Consider the following 20976-nt stretch of genomic DNA (forward strand, 5'->3'; position numbering starts at 1 on the left):
ACAATAATTTGAATACACAACAAATTAAATTTCAAAGAGTAAATACAATCTCACCACAAAGCCAATAGCAAAATCTTCCTCTGAACACTCCAACTCTCTATGGTTGTAGCACTCAAAAACTCTAAGAGAACTCCACCAATTTATCTTCTTTATGTGAAGCTTGAGTAACGAAAAATGTCTCCTTTTTTTCTTTTTCACTCTCTCACATTCTAACTGCATATCTCTCTATCTCTTCATTTGGACTGCACCTCAAATGTAGTGGCGGCTCCAAAAAATTTTATCAGGGTGGTCATTAAAAAACTTAAATTAAACAAAATTTAATAAAATAAAATTTGAATATATCGATATCACAAAAAAGCGCAAATACATAAATCTTTAAAATTTATTCTACAAGATTTTATATTTTAAAATTGATGTATGATAGTTTTGTTATCAATTCTATCAACTGTATCATTTTCAATGTATACAACCAAACAATCATTAAACTACTGATATCCCATCCAATTACAAACATCTTGCCTAATAAGTAACAATATAAACAAAATACATCATCTTCTTTTATGATCTATTCCAACCATTTTTTGTATTCTTTAAACTAATTAGTATTAAATCAACACAATGCTCCATTAATTTCCTTTTTAGGGAAATCATGGCCTAGAAGTTGACAAAAATCTCTTTGTAAATATGCTCTTCTTATTTCAACCTGATCATTAGGATGAAAAAATAAGACACTTTCTCATAGCTTATGATCTAAAAGAAAATTATTAAAGTCAACACAATTTTGCTTAGGATATTAATCTTGCAATAAAAGTGATTTCTTTATAAGAAATTTATTCATGGTGCAAAATAAATTAAATAATAAAGGGTAAACTATAAGTTCATTCAATATATTCAATTTAGGCATTCAACTGTTATATTAATCATATCCAATAAAGTAATTAGGCATTACTTAATTTAGTGCATATGCGTATGTACAAGATATATCACATAAATCCAACAAATTCAGCTAAAGATTAAAATAAACACTAATAAACTAGTCATTTGAAAAGGAATGTCTTTTGAGAACACAATTTAAAAATCACAATTATAGTCTATTTGGGATCCGCTTATTTTGCTGAAACTAAAAACTTTTTGCTAAAATTACTATAGATAAAGGAAAAAAATTAGCTGAAACAGTACAATGGAACTCATGAATAGTACCAAAAAGTACAATAAGATCCATAAATAGTAGTAAAAATAAGTTGGCTTTTAAATTTGAAGCCAAACACACACTTAGAGTGCCAACTACAATTGATAATAAATTATAAAATTAATTTTCAAGATTGTAAATTTCTTATATGTTTTTATTCTTTATCAAATGAGTTATCCAATAAGTCATTTGTAATTTGTTTTATATTTTGGAAGGTTAATATTGTGTAGAAATAAAACCTGTGTATCTATTTTATATTTTGTATAATTTTAAAATTATTGAATAAGTATTAATAATTTTAAATGAGTTCATTCTTAATATAAGTGATGAATTTAAAATAATACATTTTATATCAAGTAATTTGTTGAATAACTTTTCAAATGGCAAATACATGTTGTTTTTTTTATAAAAATAAAAAAATTTAAAAAAAAAATTTATGTAAAAAATTCAGGTCAATCCAACCCGCAATCTGATTGACCCGATCTCACCCGCCCATTTTACCATGCCTAGTTGGGATAGATAATGAAATGAATTGGACTTTTATCACTTGATTTTATTTAGATACAAGGAGCAAAACACATCCATCCATAATACAAGGTTCAAGCGTGGTCGAGGTTTGTCCTCTTGAAACAACAATTTTATTATTATATTTTCAATTTGTATTAAAAATTTTGATATAAAAGTATTAAAAACCTCGTAGATTCACTTCCCAAAAAAATAATAATAATAATTGTTTGTCATTTGATGTGATACTGATTATAAGTATTTTGTAGTTTATACTACAATTATTGACACATTGTCGACTCAACAGCTTATTAGCATTATTTGAACAACAGGACAAATTCTTGCCGACAATAAAAGATATTTACCTAATTAACCCCCTTGACAGTGAACTAGTGAAGTGACGAATGAGTGAGAGAAAGACATAAAGAGACGTAGCTGGCTCAGTAATCGCCACGTGTAATTTAAGATAAAACTGATTCCTTCCAGATTTAAAAAACAAAAAAACAAAACTATAATAACCAATAAATAAATAAAAACACCCAAATTCAACACTCTCCAGTCTCAAGTCTCAAATCTCAATCAGTCAACCTATTAGAGTTTTCATCGACGCTCTGTCTCTCTCATCACAAGATCGATCCATTCACTGCTCTTTCGATCTTCCAAAGGTACGTTTCAACTGCACATCTTCTCATCATATCAACACTTTTCACAATTTCAACAGTATGCTTAAAATTATATAAATAAAATTAAAAATTAAAAATAAGAACAAGTTTCATTTCTGTTTGGTTGCCGAGATAACTTGATAAACTATACTCAAAAATCAAAACATCATGATTTTGTAAATGCCTGGAATTTTTTTATCAGTTGGGATCTTAGAAATGACAATTTAAAATTTAAAAAAAAAAAATTTATATATGCTTAGTTAAGCTTGACTTGACCCGTTGGATTATCCTGAGGTCAATGGGAACCCAAAATAGTAAAAAATTACTCTGTTTATAGATTTTCCTTTGTTTTTCTTAGCAACCAAACACAGGGTTATTTGTTGTGTTTTTGTTGGTGGTTGAAAGTGCTGCATTAGATCTTTTAAGTATGCTTACCAAGGAATGTTTAAGAACGAGTTTGAAGGAGCAATTCTTCCTTCATTCATTATAATTTTCAAATTTCAGCAACTATATTTGTTAAATTTCCCGGTAATATTTTTAAATTTTCCGATGATATTTTTTTTAACAAATTTAGTGGAGCACTTGGCAATGATAATTTTAACGAAAAGTGTTAGTTTCTAAATAATTTTATAATATTTTCCTAATAAATCTACTTAAATATAATAAATTATTACTGATTTTAATTTAAACATACTATTTAAATTTTTTTTTTATTAACTAGTAACAACCCAATATTTGAAGTTGTTACTGATTTTAACTTTTTTTAGTTTCAAAAAAAAAAAAACTTTTTTTTTTCTTTTTTTAGAAACCGTTACTGATTTTATCTTAAATACACTATTTAAATTTTTTTATTTTTCATCTACACGCTTTTTGCTTTTTTTTTCTCCTCCACAACCTTAAGGGGCGATTGGTGAGTATTTTCAAATATTAATTTTTAATTTTTAAATAATATTTTACACACTTCTATATACTTTTTATTCACACGTATTTTCACAAAAAAAAATTAAATAATAATTTTCAGTTTTTATACTCATATATCAAACGGCCCTTAATTCTTTTCCTCCCTTTAACTTTTCTTTTAGCTTTTCTTTTCTACCACTCCAGAATAGATCAGATGCTCTCTCTCACAGATCGTCGGCAGATTACAAAGGCTAGAGAGACAACATTTTAAATCGGTGTTCACGTATGCTTGTCCTCCGAATGACAATTCAGATTTATTTTCAGCTTGCTTACCACGTATCTTGTAAGAACTAAGAACCAACTCGTTACTAGTTTGGGCTATATATATATATATATATATATTACAACAAAACCATTAATTGTCACCCACCAGAAACATCAACCATGCTCTTCTCCTACCCATTCTTCACAAATTCTATGGCTAGCATATTCACCATTTTCGTGTTCATATTCTTTCTAATATGGATATCAAGAAGGGTCCAAAGAACTACTAGTAAAAATAAAGTTCTACCTGAAGCTAGTGGGGCTTGGCCTTTGATTGGCCACCTCCTCCAGTTAGGAGGGTCAAAACCGGCTCATATAGCCTTGGGCAACATGGCTGAAAATTATGGACCAATCTTCACAATTTGGTTGGGTGTGCATCGAACAATAGTAGTAAGCAGTTGGGAGATAGCTAAAGAGTGTTTTACTACCAATGATAAAGTCTTTGCCAACCGTCCTAAAGGTTTAGCTCCAGAAATCTTGGGCTGCAACTACGCCATGATGGGGTTCAGCCCTTATGGTCCCTTCTGGCGCCAAGTGAAAAAAATGGCCACGCTAGAGGTCCTCTCAAACCACCGTCTTGAAACGCTCAAACACGTTCGAGAAGCTGAGGTAAATGATTCTATAAAAGAGATATATGAGCTATTGGTCAAGAACAACAAGGTGTTATTGGAGATGGAGAGATGGCTTGGTTGCACAGCCCTAAACGTTATATGTAGGATGGTTGTTGGACAAAGATTTGGTAAGGCTACGACCAAGGTTGAGAATGATAGAAATGATCAACGCCGAAAGGCATTGAGAGAGTTTTTCGATTTGAGTGGAGAGTTTGTGGTCTCAGATGCACTACCGTATCTAAGGTGGTTTGACGTGGGGGGAGAAAGAAAGCCATGAAGAAAACTGCAAAAGAATTGGATGATGTAACTGAAGAATGGCTAAAGGAGCATAAGCAGAGGAAAATTTCTGGTGGGATGAAGGAACACCAAGATTTTATGGATGTAATGCTATCCATTGTCACTGATGATGATGAGACTTCCAGTTATGATGTTAATACAATCGTCAAAGCTACATGCTTGGTAAACTTTTGATAACCCTATTAATTCACACAGTATAATATATTTCCAAAATCCCATTTGCTACATATATTGAATTAGGTTAACTTGTTACACCCACGTTATTTTAGACAATTTTTAACAAATGAAAAAAAAAATGAAATTATAACTTTTTTCGTGTTTGCAAAACTGTATAAAATAATTTTTGTAATAAACTGTTCTATTGAATTTGTATTGATCAACTTCGAAAAGCAACAATTAAATTTCTTAGATAAATAAACAAATGGCCTGTACTAGAAATACAAATTTTTTGTATTATTTTTTGTGTTCCATTTTATATTTTACAAATTACATCTTATCATGTATTGTTTTTACTTTTTTTAATAAAATTATTGAAGTTTAAAATGAAATAAAATAAAATTAGACTCATGACAAAAAGTGGTGGAGAACATTTATATTCCCCATGTAAGAAGCATTTATCACGTCTATCTCACATAAAATTCAACGTGGATCTGGAACTTCATGTTACAGAATTAAAAGATTCAAACAATTTCATGATAATTATCTTGTGCATAATGGTTTATTTAAATCCTGAACTTGAAGGCATGTCATTTTCTTGTCGAATATTAAGCCATATATAATCAAATAGCATAAGTTTTGAATTCTAAATGCAATCTGAATTCTTGCTGCTACTAAATTTGATTCTTGGACCATAGAAAGCTTAAAGCTTTAGCCGACCATCTAACATTCTAACTTCCAATTCATATTATGTTACTTTTGTAGGCTCTTATCTTAGCTGCTTCAGATACATCAACAATAACATTGACATGGGCTCTTTCTTTACTTCTCAAAAATCCTGAGACCTTAACAAAAGTCCAGGAAGAATTAGACATCTATATCGGTAGAGAAAGGCAAGTGAAGGAATCAGATATGAAAAATTTGGTATATCTCCAAGCTATCCTCAAAGAAACAATGCGCTTATATCCTGCTGTACCACTCCTAGCGCCACACGAGTCAATGGAAGATTGTACTTTGGTTGGTTACCACGTCCCAGCAGGAACACGACTTATTGTTAATCTTCTGAAACTCCATCGAGACCCAAATGTGTGGGAGGATCCTAGTAAATTTCGACCTGAAAGATTTCTTACAACTCACAAGGATGTTGATGTTAGAGGCCAAAATTTTGAATTTATACCATTCGGAAGTGGTAGAAGAATGTGCCCGGGATCTCATTTGCCTTGCAAGTTATGCAACTCACACTTGCTACTTTGTTGCATGCTTTTGAAATTTCAAGCCCATCAGATGAACCTGTGGACATGACAGAGAAAGGTGGACTTGCAAACCCGAAAGCTACCCCACTTGAAGTCTATCTCACTCCTCGCCTTCATGCTCAAGTATATGCATAATTTGACTAGTTATAATTTGATAAATTAAAATATGGTGCGGTGAGATATGCATAATTTGACTAGGTATCATTTGATAAATTAAAATATGGTGTGGTGCAATAAATTAGTGTATGCCTTTTCCATGTAACCAGTTAAGAGGCAAACATTAGAAAAGTAAAAGTCATTTGAAAAAAGTTATCATCTTAGTTAATTTGGCTTTGATTGAAAATAAGATGTATTTGTCAAGTCATATTAAGTGTGACTTGTGATTTGCATTTGTCTTGTGTGTAATGTTTTTGAAGGTTGGATCTTTTATGTAAAAATAACTTTTTTATTTATTGCCATTTTATGTGTCTTGTAATTGGGCATTTGACTTATATATGAGTTATGTTTCTTAACTGTTAGCACTACAAGAAAAATGCTTATTACCAACTAAGAATTTTTGACGGACTCAAAAAGCCCTCTAAAAAAATCTTATTTGTAATAGCAAAATAAAGTCCTCACAAATACTTGGTAAAATGTGAAATATTTGTGACCAACAGGAAAAGCTGTCGCAATTATGTGTTATAGCTGTCACAAATACCAATATTTTGGAGGGAAATTTTCCCTCCATATTATTTGCGAGGGATAATTAAAAATCTCTTGCAAAAAGTGTATTATTTGTGACAGTTAAAAAAAGCCGTCACTAATACTAAATTATTTGCGAGAAATAGGATCGACCTTCACAAATAATCATTAAAATGTCAAAATTTTGGAAGGGAAATGTTCCCACCAAATTATTTCCGATGGACAATAAAAATCTCTAGCAAAAAGTTTATTTTTTGTGTGCGTTAAAAATATGCCCTTACTAAAACTAAATTATTTGCGAAGGCCACAATTGACCTTCGCAAAAAATCATTAATTTTTTTTTTTTTTGGAGATAAAAGTTATTCTAGAATTCAAATAAAAATAAAAAAGAAACGTACAAACATATATCACTTTGTATTCTTTAGATGAACCTTTTGTTTATAGTCGAAGAAAAAACATTTTATATACATCCTATATAAGAAAAGTCTATTCTTATTTTCTAAACAATTGTAGCCATAACAAAATTATAGCACTTTCAACTTCAAAATAATAGCCTAAAATTTAAGAATTTCAGCCTTTTGTACTCTTTCTCTCTCTCTCTCAAAAGTGAATAAAAATTTATTCCCAATAAAATAATGCATAAAAGATGAGTTTATAAATCAAATGGTAAATTACATTCGATTGGCATACATGTTAAGACTATATAAAACATGTAATCTAACGGTTAGATTTTTAAAATATTAATTCAATAATAAGTTATTGGGTCGCGTAACATTTTTTTGAGTTGCATCAGGTGTAACTTGAACCCAATCCTATATTTCTTAACTCAATGTGAATTTTGACAAATCTACCGTTAGATTACATTATCTTCATATATTTTTCATGCTTATAAAATTTCAAGGTGATTAAATATTAATTGTCAGGTAATCAATCAATTATTTAAATTCAAACTTTTGTAGTTTAAAATAATGTATAAAAGATGAGTTTATAAATCAAACCGTAAATTACATCCGACTGACATGAAAATTGGCATGCATGTTAAGAACATATAGAACATGTAATCCAACGGTTGAATTTTCAAAATATGAATTTAACAATAATTTATTGGGTAGTGTAACATTTTTTAGAGTTACGTCAAGTGTAACTCAAACCTAACCCCATATTTCTTAATTCGATGTGAATTTTGACAAATCTACTGTTAGATTGCATTAATTTCATATATTTTTCATGCTTACAAAATTTCAAGGTTATCAAATATTAATAGCCATGTCATCAATCAATTGTCTAGATTCAAGTTTTAGTAGTTTAAAATAATGCATAAAATATGAGTTTATAGATAAATGGTAAATTACATCTGCTAGGCATGAAAATTGGCATGCATGTTAAGACCATAACAGTTGGATTTTCAAAATATAAATTCAATAATAATTTATTGAGTAGTGTAACATTTTTTAAAGTTACGTCAGATGTAACTTAAATCCAACACTATATTTCTTAATTCGGTGTGAATTTTGACAAATTTACCGTTAGATTATATTATCTTCATACATTTTTCATGGTTACAAAATTTCAAAGTGATCAAAGATTAATAGGCATGTCATCAATCAATTGTCTAAATCCAAGTTTTTGTAATTTAAAATAATACATAAAAGATGAGTTTGTAAAATAAATGGTAAATTACATCTAATTGGCATGAAAATTGGCATGCATGTTAAGAACATATAGAATATGTAATCCAACGATTAGATTTCCAAAATCTAAATTCAATAATAAGTTACTAGGTGGTGTAACTTTTTTTAAGAGTTACATCATGTGTAACTCGAACCCAATCCTATATTTCTTAATTCGATGTGAATTTTGACAAATCTACCGTTAGATTACATTATCTTCATATATTTTTCATTCTTCTAAAATTTCAAGGTGATTAAATATTAATTATCAGGTCATCAATCAATTGTTTAAATTCAAATTTTTGTAGTTTAAAATAATGTATAAAAGATGAGTTTATAGATCAAACCGTAAATTACATCCGATTGGTATGAAAATTGACAGGCATGAAAATTGGCATACATGTTAAGAATATATAGAACATGTAATCCAACAGTTGAGATTTTCAAAATATGAATTCAATAATAAGTTATTGGGTGGTGTAATATTTTTTAGAGTTACGTCAAGTATAACTCAAACCCAACCCCATATTTCTTAATTCGATGTGAATTTTGACAAATCTACCATTAGATTGCATTATCTTCATATATTTTTCATGCTTACAAAATTTCAGGGTGATCAAAGATTAATAGCCATGTCATCAATCAATTGTCTAGATTCAAGTTTTAGTAGTTTAAAATAATGCATAAAATATGAGTTTATAGATAAATGGTAAATTACATCCGATTGGCATGAAAATTGGCATGCATGTTAAGACCATATAGAACATGTAATCTAATAGTTGGATTTTTAAAATATGAATTCAATAATAAATTATTGAGTGGTGTAACATTTTTTTAGAGTTACGTCAGATGTAACTGGAACCCAGCCCTATATTTCTTAATTCAATATGAATTTTTATAAATCTACCGTTAAATTACATTATCTTCATATATTTTTCGTACTTACAAAATTTCAAAGTGATCAAAGATTAATAGACATGTCATCAATCAATTGTCTAAATTCAAGTTTTTGTAATTTAAAATAAAACATAAAAGATGAGTTTAATAATCAAATGGTAAATTACATCCAATTTGCATTATAATTTGCATGCATGTTAAGGACATATAAAACATGTAATCTAACAATTAGATTTTCAAAATATGAATTCCATAATAAGTTATTGGGTGATGTAACATTTTTTAGAGTTACATCAAGTGTAACTTGAACCCAACCCTATATTTCTTAATTCGATGTGAATTTTGACAGATCTACTATTATATTACATTATCTTCATATATTTAAACCTAAATATTTAGAACCTAACAAAGGTGGTTCGGACTCAACCAGAGGATGTGTTTTCTTGACATGGCAGGATCTATGTGTGACTGTTTCCAATCAAAGATGTGGCACCAAATCGATCCTTGGGGGTCTGTCTGGTTATGCCCCACTTGGGGAGCTTCTGGCTATAATGGGTCCTCCTGGTTGTGGTAGGTCTACACTTCTTGATGCATTATCGGGTAATAACAAAGTCTTTTTTGAAAGCAATAATCTAAAAGTTTTGTTGTGCTTATCAAAACTCTTAAAACAATATAACAAATTAACTCCCTCTCTCTCTCTCATGCATGTGTGATTTACATGTACTAATTCCTTGCTCTGAATGAGAATACAGTAATTTGAAATATTAATCATCACCCAAAACATACTACTTCAAATTTTAATCTATGTCACTATTATAGTTTTTTTTTTTTTTTTTTTTTTTTGATAATTCGGTAGTTGATAGTGGAATGATTTAAACTCTAAGCTCCATAAAAGCATCAGAAAGTGTCAACTAATTATATTAAGCTTGAACATAGTTATAAATTGCTTCCTAATTAGCGGACTTCACCAAACTAAGAGATCACCATCGGACATCACATGCTTACTAGACTATGCATGAATCTTAGGAAACATAAATATATATATATATATATGTTAGCCCTTAATGTACTTTACACGATCTTTATTTATTGTTGACCAAATGGTACTCTAATATGCCCCGTGCATAGTACTGTTTGCTTGTACTTGACTAAACTACATTACTATCAATTATTGAGAAAAAATAAAGAAAATAATTAAATTGGTAAAAAAAAAAAAACTTTTTTTAAATGTTGATGTACATGTGGCTTTTATTTTGCCATGTAAGTGTTTATGTGAGTATTAAAATTTACAAATGTTACCATTAGGGATGCCAAAAGTGCACACTATTAACCACTTTAGACATTTTCTGTTACCAAATTAATTGCTACCAAAATGGATGGATCAAATTTACTATAACCCCAAAATGTATGGAACAAAATAGTATTTTTACCTTTAAAAAATAGTTAAATTTGTTGCACGCACCCGAAGAAAAAAAAACTAAAATAGTAGCTTTAAGTTACAATTTTTGTGTACGTAATAAATATTACTTTAAAAATATGTGTTCAAAAAGGGAATAGAGTAAAGAGCCTACAAATTACAAATGATAGAATATAATTTCTAAGAAGTTACCTTTGAACATTCAAAAGGGTATATTGTGCTCCATTATGTTACATTTGAGAGCCAGCCTTTACTAATCAACTTTGAGAGAGATGATCTTTGAAAATATCAATGGTAGCTCTAATTTTTTTTTTCAATGTGACTATTAAGAAATTTAATAAAAAAAATAACTTGAATATATCAATTTATTGAGGGATGTAGTGAGGATTATTTGCATCTTTTCTTTTCTTTTCTTTCTTTTATAGATACTTTGTTCTTATACATTGGGTCTTGTGACCATTGTTGACATACGTTGTACTTATTCTCTCTATATGTGGATGTATGTTTTTTTTCCTCTCACCTACCCTTACATGTGTTGTTTCTTTTCTCTCTTTTTACACATGCTTCTTATTACTTGTATGCAATCTATTATTTCTATTTCACGCTAAGATGCCTTGATAAGTTTTGTTTACAGTGTTTCAGAAATACAGGATGTCAAAGTCTATTTGACATAAACTTTCTTCTTACAAAGTTTTTCAAGAGTTTGTGTTAGGATAGATTTTATTGTATTCAACAAGTGAATATGAGTTGAGTGATTTATGACTTCTCTCATATGTTCATTTGTTTGTTAAGGTTTTGTCACGGATTGCCAAAGGGAGGATTGTTAGGACATATGTGTTTCACTTGTTAAGAACATATGTCATTTTTTTATGTAATTGGCTAATCATTTGACAAAACGTACTTTACTTGTAATTTGGTAAATCTAGGTACTTTTAATACTTCAAGAAACAAGATTTCAAGATCAAGTGTTAAAAAAATTCAAGTCTGTCCAAGAAACAAGCTAAATAGTGCAAATTCATTAAAACTTGATAGTTGGCTCGTCAACTACATCTATCGAGCTTAAGAAAGCTGTTTCAGCCCTGTGTGCTCGACATCTGCTCAACAGTTACTTGATAGCTTCTATCTGTCAAGGTTTAAGAATTTCAGAATTCTGATTTGATTTTCTTGAGATTCGTGAATGTGTCTTGGGGTCTTTTTTTCTCCTAACCCTAAACATATTAAAGGATTATTTTAAGGACCGTCAAAGAGTTCACAAGTTGCACAAGTATTGAGAAAAGTTTGTTCAAGCAAATTGTGACCGAAGACGAAGTTCTGCCCTAGTTCATCATTCTTGAAAAAGTTGTTATGTATGTGCACCATAGGGTTTTGTGACCAAGCATCTTCTTGATCTTCATCGTGTGAATGAATTGAAGAACTTTGCAGCCAACAATCTTCTCTAGTTGATGATTGAAGTTCCGTACTGGGATCCACACAATTGGTTAATCACGTACTTGGGAGCCGTGCATCAAAAGGAGAAATTGTCACTACAGAACAAGTCCAATTGGGTATTGAGACAAGGGTTCAACTGTAGGTTGGTATATGGTACTGGAATTCTTTTACTTGTAACCGCTTGTTGTGATAATAGTGAAATTTGGGGAGTGGTGACCTTAAAATCACCCAGTGAGGTTTTCTGCCGCGTAGGTTTTTCCCATACGTAAACAAATCACCTTATCAATTTATTTTCCACTGCATACTTTAGTTGTTGGTGATTTGTTTGTGCTACCACACGTTTTGCATGTTAATTTGATTAATTAATAACTTGGCTAATAATTAATTTAATCACAATGGGTCAATACGTTTTTGGCCTATCAAATATTATTCTAACTATTTTCCTTTTTACATTCTGTTGAACATAGGCATATGTAACACAAGATGATACATTAATGATGACTTTAACTGTTAGAGAAGCCGTGTATAACTCAGCTCAGCTCCAATTACCTGACTCCATGTCTAAATTAAAGAAGAAGGACAAAGTAGAAACAACAATAAAAGAGATGGGTTTGCAAGATGCAGTGGACACTAGAATTGGGGGATGGGGAGTTAAAGGCATTAGTGGTGGACAAAAGAGGAGAGTTAGCATTTGTATAGAGATCCTAACACGCCCCAAGCTTCTCTTCCTTGATGAACCAACAAGTGGGCTTGATAGTGCAGCATCATATTATGTAATGAGCAAAATTGCAAGCTTAGGTCAAAGAGATGGGATTGGAAGGACCATTATTGCATCAATTCATCAACCCAACAATGAAGTCTTTCAGCTCTTCCAAAATCCTTGTCTCCTGTCTTCAGGTAGAACTATATATTTTGATCCTCCTTCTGCAGCAAATGAGGTAAGTAGTTGAAAATATTCTTAATATTTTTGTATCATATATTCATAATAGAGTTGGAATAAGTTATTAACTAGTCTAATTACTTTTAATTTGAAAGCTTGAATATGTGTGAAAACATAAGAGCTGTATAGACTCCCAAATTAAAAATTACGGCTCAATTGATTTTACTCTAACTTAGACTAAGTTCGGAATAAAGTAAGTGCGAGCAAACAAACAATAAACTACTTTAAGTCATATTCAAATATCAACAATAAAATGAAAGCTAAAAGAGTAGGGAAAAATGATGCAAACACAAGATAATATCAAGACGTGTTATCGAAGAGGAAACCAAAATACTCGGCGAAAAACCTCTCTGCCGCCCTCCAAGCGGTAAATTAATACACTAGAGAATAAGTTGAAGTACACAAATAACAAAAGACCCTCCAAGCCTAGTCTACCCCATGTACTTGAACCCTCCAAGCTCCTACTAACAACTGACTTGACGAAACCTTGTCTTCTCTAGCTCTTCGGATCACGCAATTCAGCTCGATTGCATCCACCAAACAAATGTCTTCTTCCAATACTTCCCAGCAGCACCAAAACCTCACTTTACACTCAGAATGGGTGTGGTAAGTGTTTGGGCTATCAACCTCTCAAGGATTTATATATGAAGAGGTAGGAGTTGAGGAAAACCACAAAGGATTGTGTAGAGGATTGTGGGTATAATAATCTCTAACTCTCAAGGGTAATCTTTAGGGTTTTCTCTTTGAAAAGCACTCCTTACAATATGTAGGTAGTGTGGGTATATATAGTGTGGGTGAAGACATGGTGTAGCAAATATGCCAAAATAGCAAAACAAAATGTTACATGGGTATTTCACGAGAAGGCCTTACCCGCGAATTACTTGCGAAAACCAACTGTCATGACTCTTTGCATTCCAATCATGTGGTTTGCATGTGGCTCACTTCGCGGGAAGGCTTCTCGCGAAACTTCTCGTGAAATCCACTTGATCTTCAATAATGTCTTGAGTCTTCACACTCTCTTTCACACACAACCCATACAATAAAATCCCACATAAAATACAGGGTACATATGATTGAACAAAATTACAATCAAATTTAGCACGGAATTCAAGCCAACGCAGAATAGTTGTAAATTACAACTTTACACAATTCAATGTAGTTCTTCACTTTAAGTGGTTTCCTTTGTCCCACTCACCAAAATCCATCCAATCACTTCCTTAAAACCATAAACAAGAATTTCCAACAGGTAAGAAATTTCCTTCCATGGAGACCCTTATTAGTCCTAGGAGTACCCCCACTCTTTTATATTTGATATTGGTTATATTGTACGTTTGGTATTTAATTAACTTTTGACATTTATTTCAAAATTATCGTATATTTTAAAAACTTTTAAGCAGGTCTTTATTAAAAATTCATGAAATTGATGTCATTTGCTAACGTAAAACCCATGACATGGCATGAATTGCACTTGTCACGTTTATGTCAATGCTCTTCATCCATCGGATGATGGTAAGACATCTTCAAAAAAAAGAAAAAAAAAAAGATTAAAAAAAATAGAGGATGAATTATGCATTTTAACCTAACATTATTTAGAGATGACATTGCAAACGTTAACACAAATCCCTTTTCGGGCACATAAAAATAATAAGAAAACCTTATGATGCTTTTTTTTTTTAATAGGACGTTGAGCAAGGTTTAGCTGGAGCAAAATCGACAAAGGAAGCAATTGAGATACTTCTAAGTTCGTATAAATCATCAGAGAGATATGAGCAATTACGGAAGCAAGTAGCTGAAATACATAAACCAGTGAGCAAGTAATAATTTACCTAATAGTGTAAGTTATTTTTTGCATAACATGGTATAAAAATTGATGACAGTCACATGACCAGAGAAATGGAAAATAGTTAACTGAAATTTACTTTGGTTTCAGGACCATGGAGAATTGGAGATGAAGAGAAGCCATGCTAGCTTCCTTACTCAGTGCTCTGTTCTACTGAGAAGATATTTTGTGAACATGTATCATGATCTAGGCTACTATTGGTTGCGCATAGCAATTTATATCACATTAGGTCTAGGCCTTGGTACCATGTATCACAATATTAGGCATAGTTATGCTTCAATTCAGGAAAGTTGATTAAATTCATAATTTCTAACAACTTAAGTTTTTGAGATAATCGAGAACTTAATATTATAACTTTGGTTATTTCAGGCTAGAGGTGCATTGCTTTCATTTATAGCTTCATTCCTAACGTTCATGTCCATTGGTGGATTTCCCTGTCTTGTAGAGGATGTGATGATATTTTAACTTATTTTGTGGTCCAAAAGTGTTTGTTGAATCTATATATGCATCGGCATATTAGTACTTTCACTAATGGCTTATTGAAAAGCTTAATTTGCTCAAATAAGATGCTCTTGACACTCTTTGCTCATATATTTTTTTAGCATTATAAGTATTGATACATTGTCAACAGCTTATTAGCATTATTTGAACAATAGGGACAATGTATCAATAATTTCCTCAATTATTGATACATTGTCAACAACTTATTAGCATCTCCAACAGGGCTAGCTATCTCTAAAATTTGGAGAGAAAATACACTATTCACACAAAAAATGAACTCCAACAGCCTCTCTATCTCTTTTTTTTTTTTTTTTTAGAGTTGCTACAGTAGCTCTCCAGGCTTGGAGAGCACTGTAGCAATCACTGTATCTATTGCAAAGATTATTCCTCCTTGAAATAATACCGGTTGAATTAAAAAATATTTTTTTCTCTTTCTCTTTCTTCTTCACTTCGTCTCTCTTCTTTATCTCAACGGCTACAAAACGCAAAATACAATCCAAACACGAAAATAATTTTTCTCATAAACCAAATGAAAAAAAAAAAAAAAAAAAAAATGAGAGACCTATTCATAAGCAAAGGAATGAAATCAGTCTCAATAATCACAACTGATTAAAATATTTAATTTTCACTCAATAATCACAACGATTACAACAGAACTATTCTTGATCTTTTCTCTCAAATATCTCTAAACTCAGTCTCAATCAAACATTCACAACAGCTACAAACACAACAATCATTTCTTTTAAACATCTCTAAACTCAAGCATAATCAAAATACAAACTCAAAAACACAATCTTAAAATTAATCAAATCATAACAATAAAAGCAAAAAAAAAATTAAAAAAAAAAGAGACAGAAGCTATCTGACCCACGGTGGAGCAAAAAAGAGACAAAACTAGAGAGTGTTCTAGAATCAAGTAGAAATTAAAAATAAAAATTAAAATTAAAAAGAGAGAGAGAGAGAGAGAGAGAGAGAGAGAGAGAGAGAGAGAGAGAGAGAGAGAGAGCTAGAGATAGTGAAAATGTGATCCGGAATGTACTAGAAAAAGAGATAGAAGAGTAGATAGGGATGGGAGTGGGATAGGTGTGTGGTGGAGAAAAATCAAGAGAAAAGGGAAAAAAAAAAACGTATGGATGATAGAACGAAAGAAAGGAAAAATACAATTTAGAAATGCTGTCACAATATTTTCACAATAAATTTTAAGTAACATATTGTTATTAGCTAATATTGGTAAGTAAAAATATAATTTCAGTGGTAGGTTCAAATTAAAACTAGTAACAACTTTAAACATAAATTTTGTTGTGAAAGTATTCTGTAAAATGTTGTGAACATAGCGCTTTACATTAAAAAATATAGTTGTTAAAAAAAGAATAAATGATGATTAAAAAATGAATAAACAATGAATGAAAAAATAATATTTAAATGAGATAAAGAATGAGGTAGAAAATCTGTTGGAAAGTATATTTGAAAAAGTTGGTAAGTAAAAGCTAAATGTCACTATTCATTCTCTAAACAGGCAAAAATTTGGAGAAGCTACTAGAGATGCTCTTAGCATTATTTGAACAACAGGGACAATGTATCAATAATTGTAGTACAAACTACAAAAGACTTGTAATCAGTATCACATCAAGTGACCAAAAAATTATTTTATTTTATTTTTTGGAAGTGAATCTATAAGGTTTTTAATACTTTTATATCAAAAATTTTAATACAAATTGAAAAAATAATAATAAAATTGCTGTTTCAAGAGGACAAACTTCGTCCAAGCTTGAACCATGTATTATGGATGGATGTGCTTTGTGCCTTGTGCCAAAATAAAATCAAGTGACTAAGTCCAATTCATTTCATTATCTATCCCAACCACCCACTGACCTTACCATTACCCATCAATTTTACATTGAAAATATTTATAATGCTACCGTTTCTAGTCCTACTGACTTGCTTGCTCTCCTATTTGTGAGGGAAGAGATTTCATCTAAGTGTGTGTTTGCCTTCAAATTTAAAAGCCAGCTTATTTTTACTACTATTCATGGGCCTTATTGCACTTTTTGATACTATTCATGAGTCTCACTGTACTATTTCAGCTAACTTTTCCCTTTATTTACAGTACTTTCAGAAAAAAGTTTCCAATTTCAACAAAATAAGTGGATCCCAAACAGACTCTAATTGTGAGTTTTAAATTGTGTTTTGAAAAGACACACCTTTTCAAATGACTAGTCTATTAGTATTTATTTTAGTCATTAGTTGAATTTGTTGGATTTATGTGATATATTTTCTACATACACATATGCACTAAATTAAATAATGCCTGAATACTTTATTGAATATGATTAATATAACAGTTGAATGCCTAAATTGAATATATTGAATGAACTTATAGTTTACCCTTTATTATTTTGCACCATGAATAAATTTCTTATAAAGAAATCACTTGTATTGCAAGATTAATATTCTAAGCAAAATTGTGTTGACTTTAATAATTTTCTTTCAGGTCATAGGCTATGAGAAAATGTCTTATTTTTTCATCCTAATGATCAGGTTGAAATAAGAAGAGCATATTTACAAAGAGGTTTTTGTCAACTTCTTGGCCATGATTTCCCTAAAAAGGAAATTAATGGATCATTGTGTTGATTTAATACTAATTAGTTTAAAGAATACAAAAATTGGTTGGAATAGATTATAATAAAAGATGATGTATTTTGTTTATATTGTTACTTATTAGGCAAGATGTTCATAATTGGATAGGATATCAGTAGTTTAATGATTGTTTGGTTGTATACATTGAAAATGATGCAGTTGATAGAATTGATAACGAAACTATCATACATCAATTTCAAAATATAAAAACTCGTAAAATAAAATTTTAAAGATTTATGTATTTATGCTTTTTTGTGATATCAATATATTCAAATTTTGTTTTATTAAATTTTGTTTAATTTAAGTTTTTTAATGACCACCCTGAGAAAAATTTCTAGAGTCGCTACTGCTTGCCAGACTTTGCATGAATCTTAGGCAACGTAAATATTGTTGACCGAATGATGCTCTAATATGCCCGGTCCGTAGTACTGTTTGCTAGTACATTAAACCACTTTACTATCAATGTTTGAAGAAAAAAAAATATAAAGAAAAATATAAAATGGGTACTAAAAAAAACCATTTTTAAATGTTGATGTTTCTTTTTTTTGCCATATAAGTGTTGATGTGGGAATTAAAATTTAGACACATTAGCATTAGACATGCCAAAAGTGGTTAACTACTTGGGTGTTTTCTTTTTTTCTTTTTCTTTTTTCATGGTAGAGTCCAAATTTATTGTAAGTTAAAAATAATGACTAAATTAATTGTTACTAAAATGTAAAAATTAACTAACTGTAGTCTCAAAATATATGAACCAAAATAGTATTCTTGCCTTTAAAAAATGGTTAAATTTGTTGCGCGCGCACACACACACACACAAAAAAAAAAAAAAAAAAAAAAAAAAAAAAAAAAAAAAAAAAAAAAAAAAACAACTAAGATAGTGACTTTCCATTATGATTTTTGTGTAAAATAACTTGTGCCTAATAAATTATTTCTTAAAAAATATATTTTTCCGAAGGGTATAGAGTTTTAATGACCCATTATAGAATAGTACCTGTGAAACGATAACTTGTGTTATTCATATTTCAGGGAGGCTGGGTTCAAATATAAGGCAAAGAGGAGAGATTTTGATTAATGGTCGTAAACAAGCCCTGGACATCGGTATGGAAAGAACATAATATAAAAAAAAAAATTGCATTAGTAGTACTCTTTCTTTTTTAAATAAAACATCGATTGAAATCTATAATACATATTGCTCCATCGTCATAATTGTTCTTTCTCATCATGTAAAGACATCAAAGATTTATTTTAGGTATAGACGCAATTGACTTTAACAATTCAATTAGAGTTGTTGAAGGGTTATTAAAGATATTACAAAATTTACTTTATCAACTTTACAAATTCATGTTTCACTAATAAAAAAAAAAATTATTTAGATATCTTTAAAGAAAATGTTAAAAGTGAAATCAATCACATTTATTACTAGGTAAAATTGTAAATTTTTTTTTTTTTGGTAGTAAAACTGATAATAATATTAATATTTTTTAAAATAAAAAATCATTGTATTATCTTTCAATGAATTAACTATACCTTTCACAAAAAATACCCCTCTATTATCAAGTCAATTGTGTTGTGTGAACCACCATGCACTTTTGGCGCGATAGTCACTACACAAATATGAATTTATAGAGCAATGGTCCGGGTTTAAATCCTAGAAGGGAGTTTCACACACATATACACTTAGATTAGCCTAGAGTAGAATTTCTATCTTGTATTAAAAAAAAAATTGTATTGTGTGCAGATCCAATGAAGTCTTTTTCTTTCATTCTTTTTACCCCAAATAGTGTAAGTCATTGTAGTTGGAAGCAAAGTCATTATTGTTGGAAACCAAGTTATATTTTAAGGTTTTTATAGGTGAGTGTGTATCATGCAAAACATATACATATATTCAAGGCAGGATCAATTTTGTTCTCTCTCCTAAAAGCTTTCAAAATTGAACTCAAATCATTTTTTGTAACACAACAAGATCATATTATTATTCTAACTATTTTCCTTTTTGCATTCTGTTGAACATAGGCATACGTAACACAAGATGATACATTAGTGATGACTTTAACTGTTAGAGAAGCCGTGTATTACTCAGCTCAGCTCCAATTACCTGACTCCATGTCAAAATCAGAGAAGGAGAGAGCAGAAACGGCAGTAAAAGAGATGGGTTTGCAAGATGCAGTGAACACTAGAATTGGAGGGTGGGGAGTCAAAGGCATTAGTGGAGCGCAAAAGAGGGTAGTTAGAATTTGTATAGAGCTCTTAACACATCCCAAGCTTCTCTTCCTTGATGAACCAACAAGTGGAATTGATAGTGCAGCATCATATTATGTAATGAGCAGAATTGCAAGCTTAGGTCAAAGAGATGGGATTAGAAGGACCATTATTGCATCAATTCATCAACCCAGTAGTGAAGTCTTTCAGCTCTTCCACAACCTCTGTCACCTGTCTTCAGGTAGAACTGTATATTTTGGTCCTGCTTCTGCAGCAGTTGAGGTAAGTAATTGAAAATTTTCTTATTATCTTTGTATCATATTAGAGTTGGAATAAGTTACTAACTACTCTAACTACCCCCAATTTCAATGTAGTTTTTCACTCTAAGTGGTTTCCCGTCCCATTCACCAAAATCCATCCGATCACTACCTTAAAACCATAAACAAGGATTTCCAACAGGTAAGACATTTCCTTGAAGACCCTTATTAGTCCTAGTAGTACTATCCGACTCCTTCTATATTTAATTCTAGTTAAATTGCATATTTGGTACTCAAACAAAGATAAAAATTGAGGACCAAATATGCATTTTAACCAAATGTTTCGTAGAGATGACATTGTGAATTGTGAGCTCAAGTCCCTTTTTGGGTACTTAAAAATAAAAGGTGAACGTTATGAAGCGTACAAATTTTCATATAGGACGTTGAACAAGGTTTAGCTGGAGCAATATCCACAGACGAAGCAATTGAGATACTTCTAAGTTCGTATAAATCATCAGAAGGGTACAAAAATTAGCTGAAATATGTAAACAGGTGAGGAACTAATTTACTGAATAATTTAAGTTATTTTTCACATCATATGGCATACAAATTG

The 20976-nt window shown here is 30.6% G+C and overlaps 1 protein-coding gene and 1 pseudogene across 1 annotated transcript; both read left to right on the forward strand.

Moving 5' to 3' along the window:
- The window catches only part of LOC112038305 (ABC transporter G family member 1-like), a 62534-nt pseudogene that overhangs the window by 28737 nt on the left and 12821 nt on the right, over window positions 1–20976 (forward strand).
- On the forward strand, window positions 2209–6354 carry LOC112038303 (cytochrome P450 CYP82D47). Its single transcript, XM_024071106.2, is given in 5 exon segments — window positions 2209–2358; window positions 3438–4453; window positions 4456–4649; window positions 5409–5850; window positions 5853–6354. Coding segments are annotated over 4 exon segments (1569 nt in total). The 5' UTR covers window positions 2209–2358; window positions 3438–3699; the 3' UTR covers window positions 6032–6354.

The sequence above is a fragment of the Quercus suber genome, unplaced genomic scaffold (genome assembly GCF_002906115.3).
Source record: "Quercus suber isolate HL8 unplaced genomic scaffold, Cork oak 2.0 scaffold_792, whole genome shotgun sequence".
Lineage (NCBI taxonomy): Eukaryota > Viridiplantae > Streptophyta > Magnoliopsida > Fagales > Fagaceae > Quercus > Quercus suber.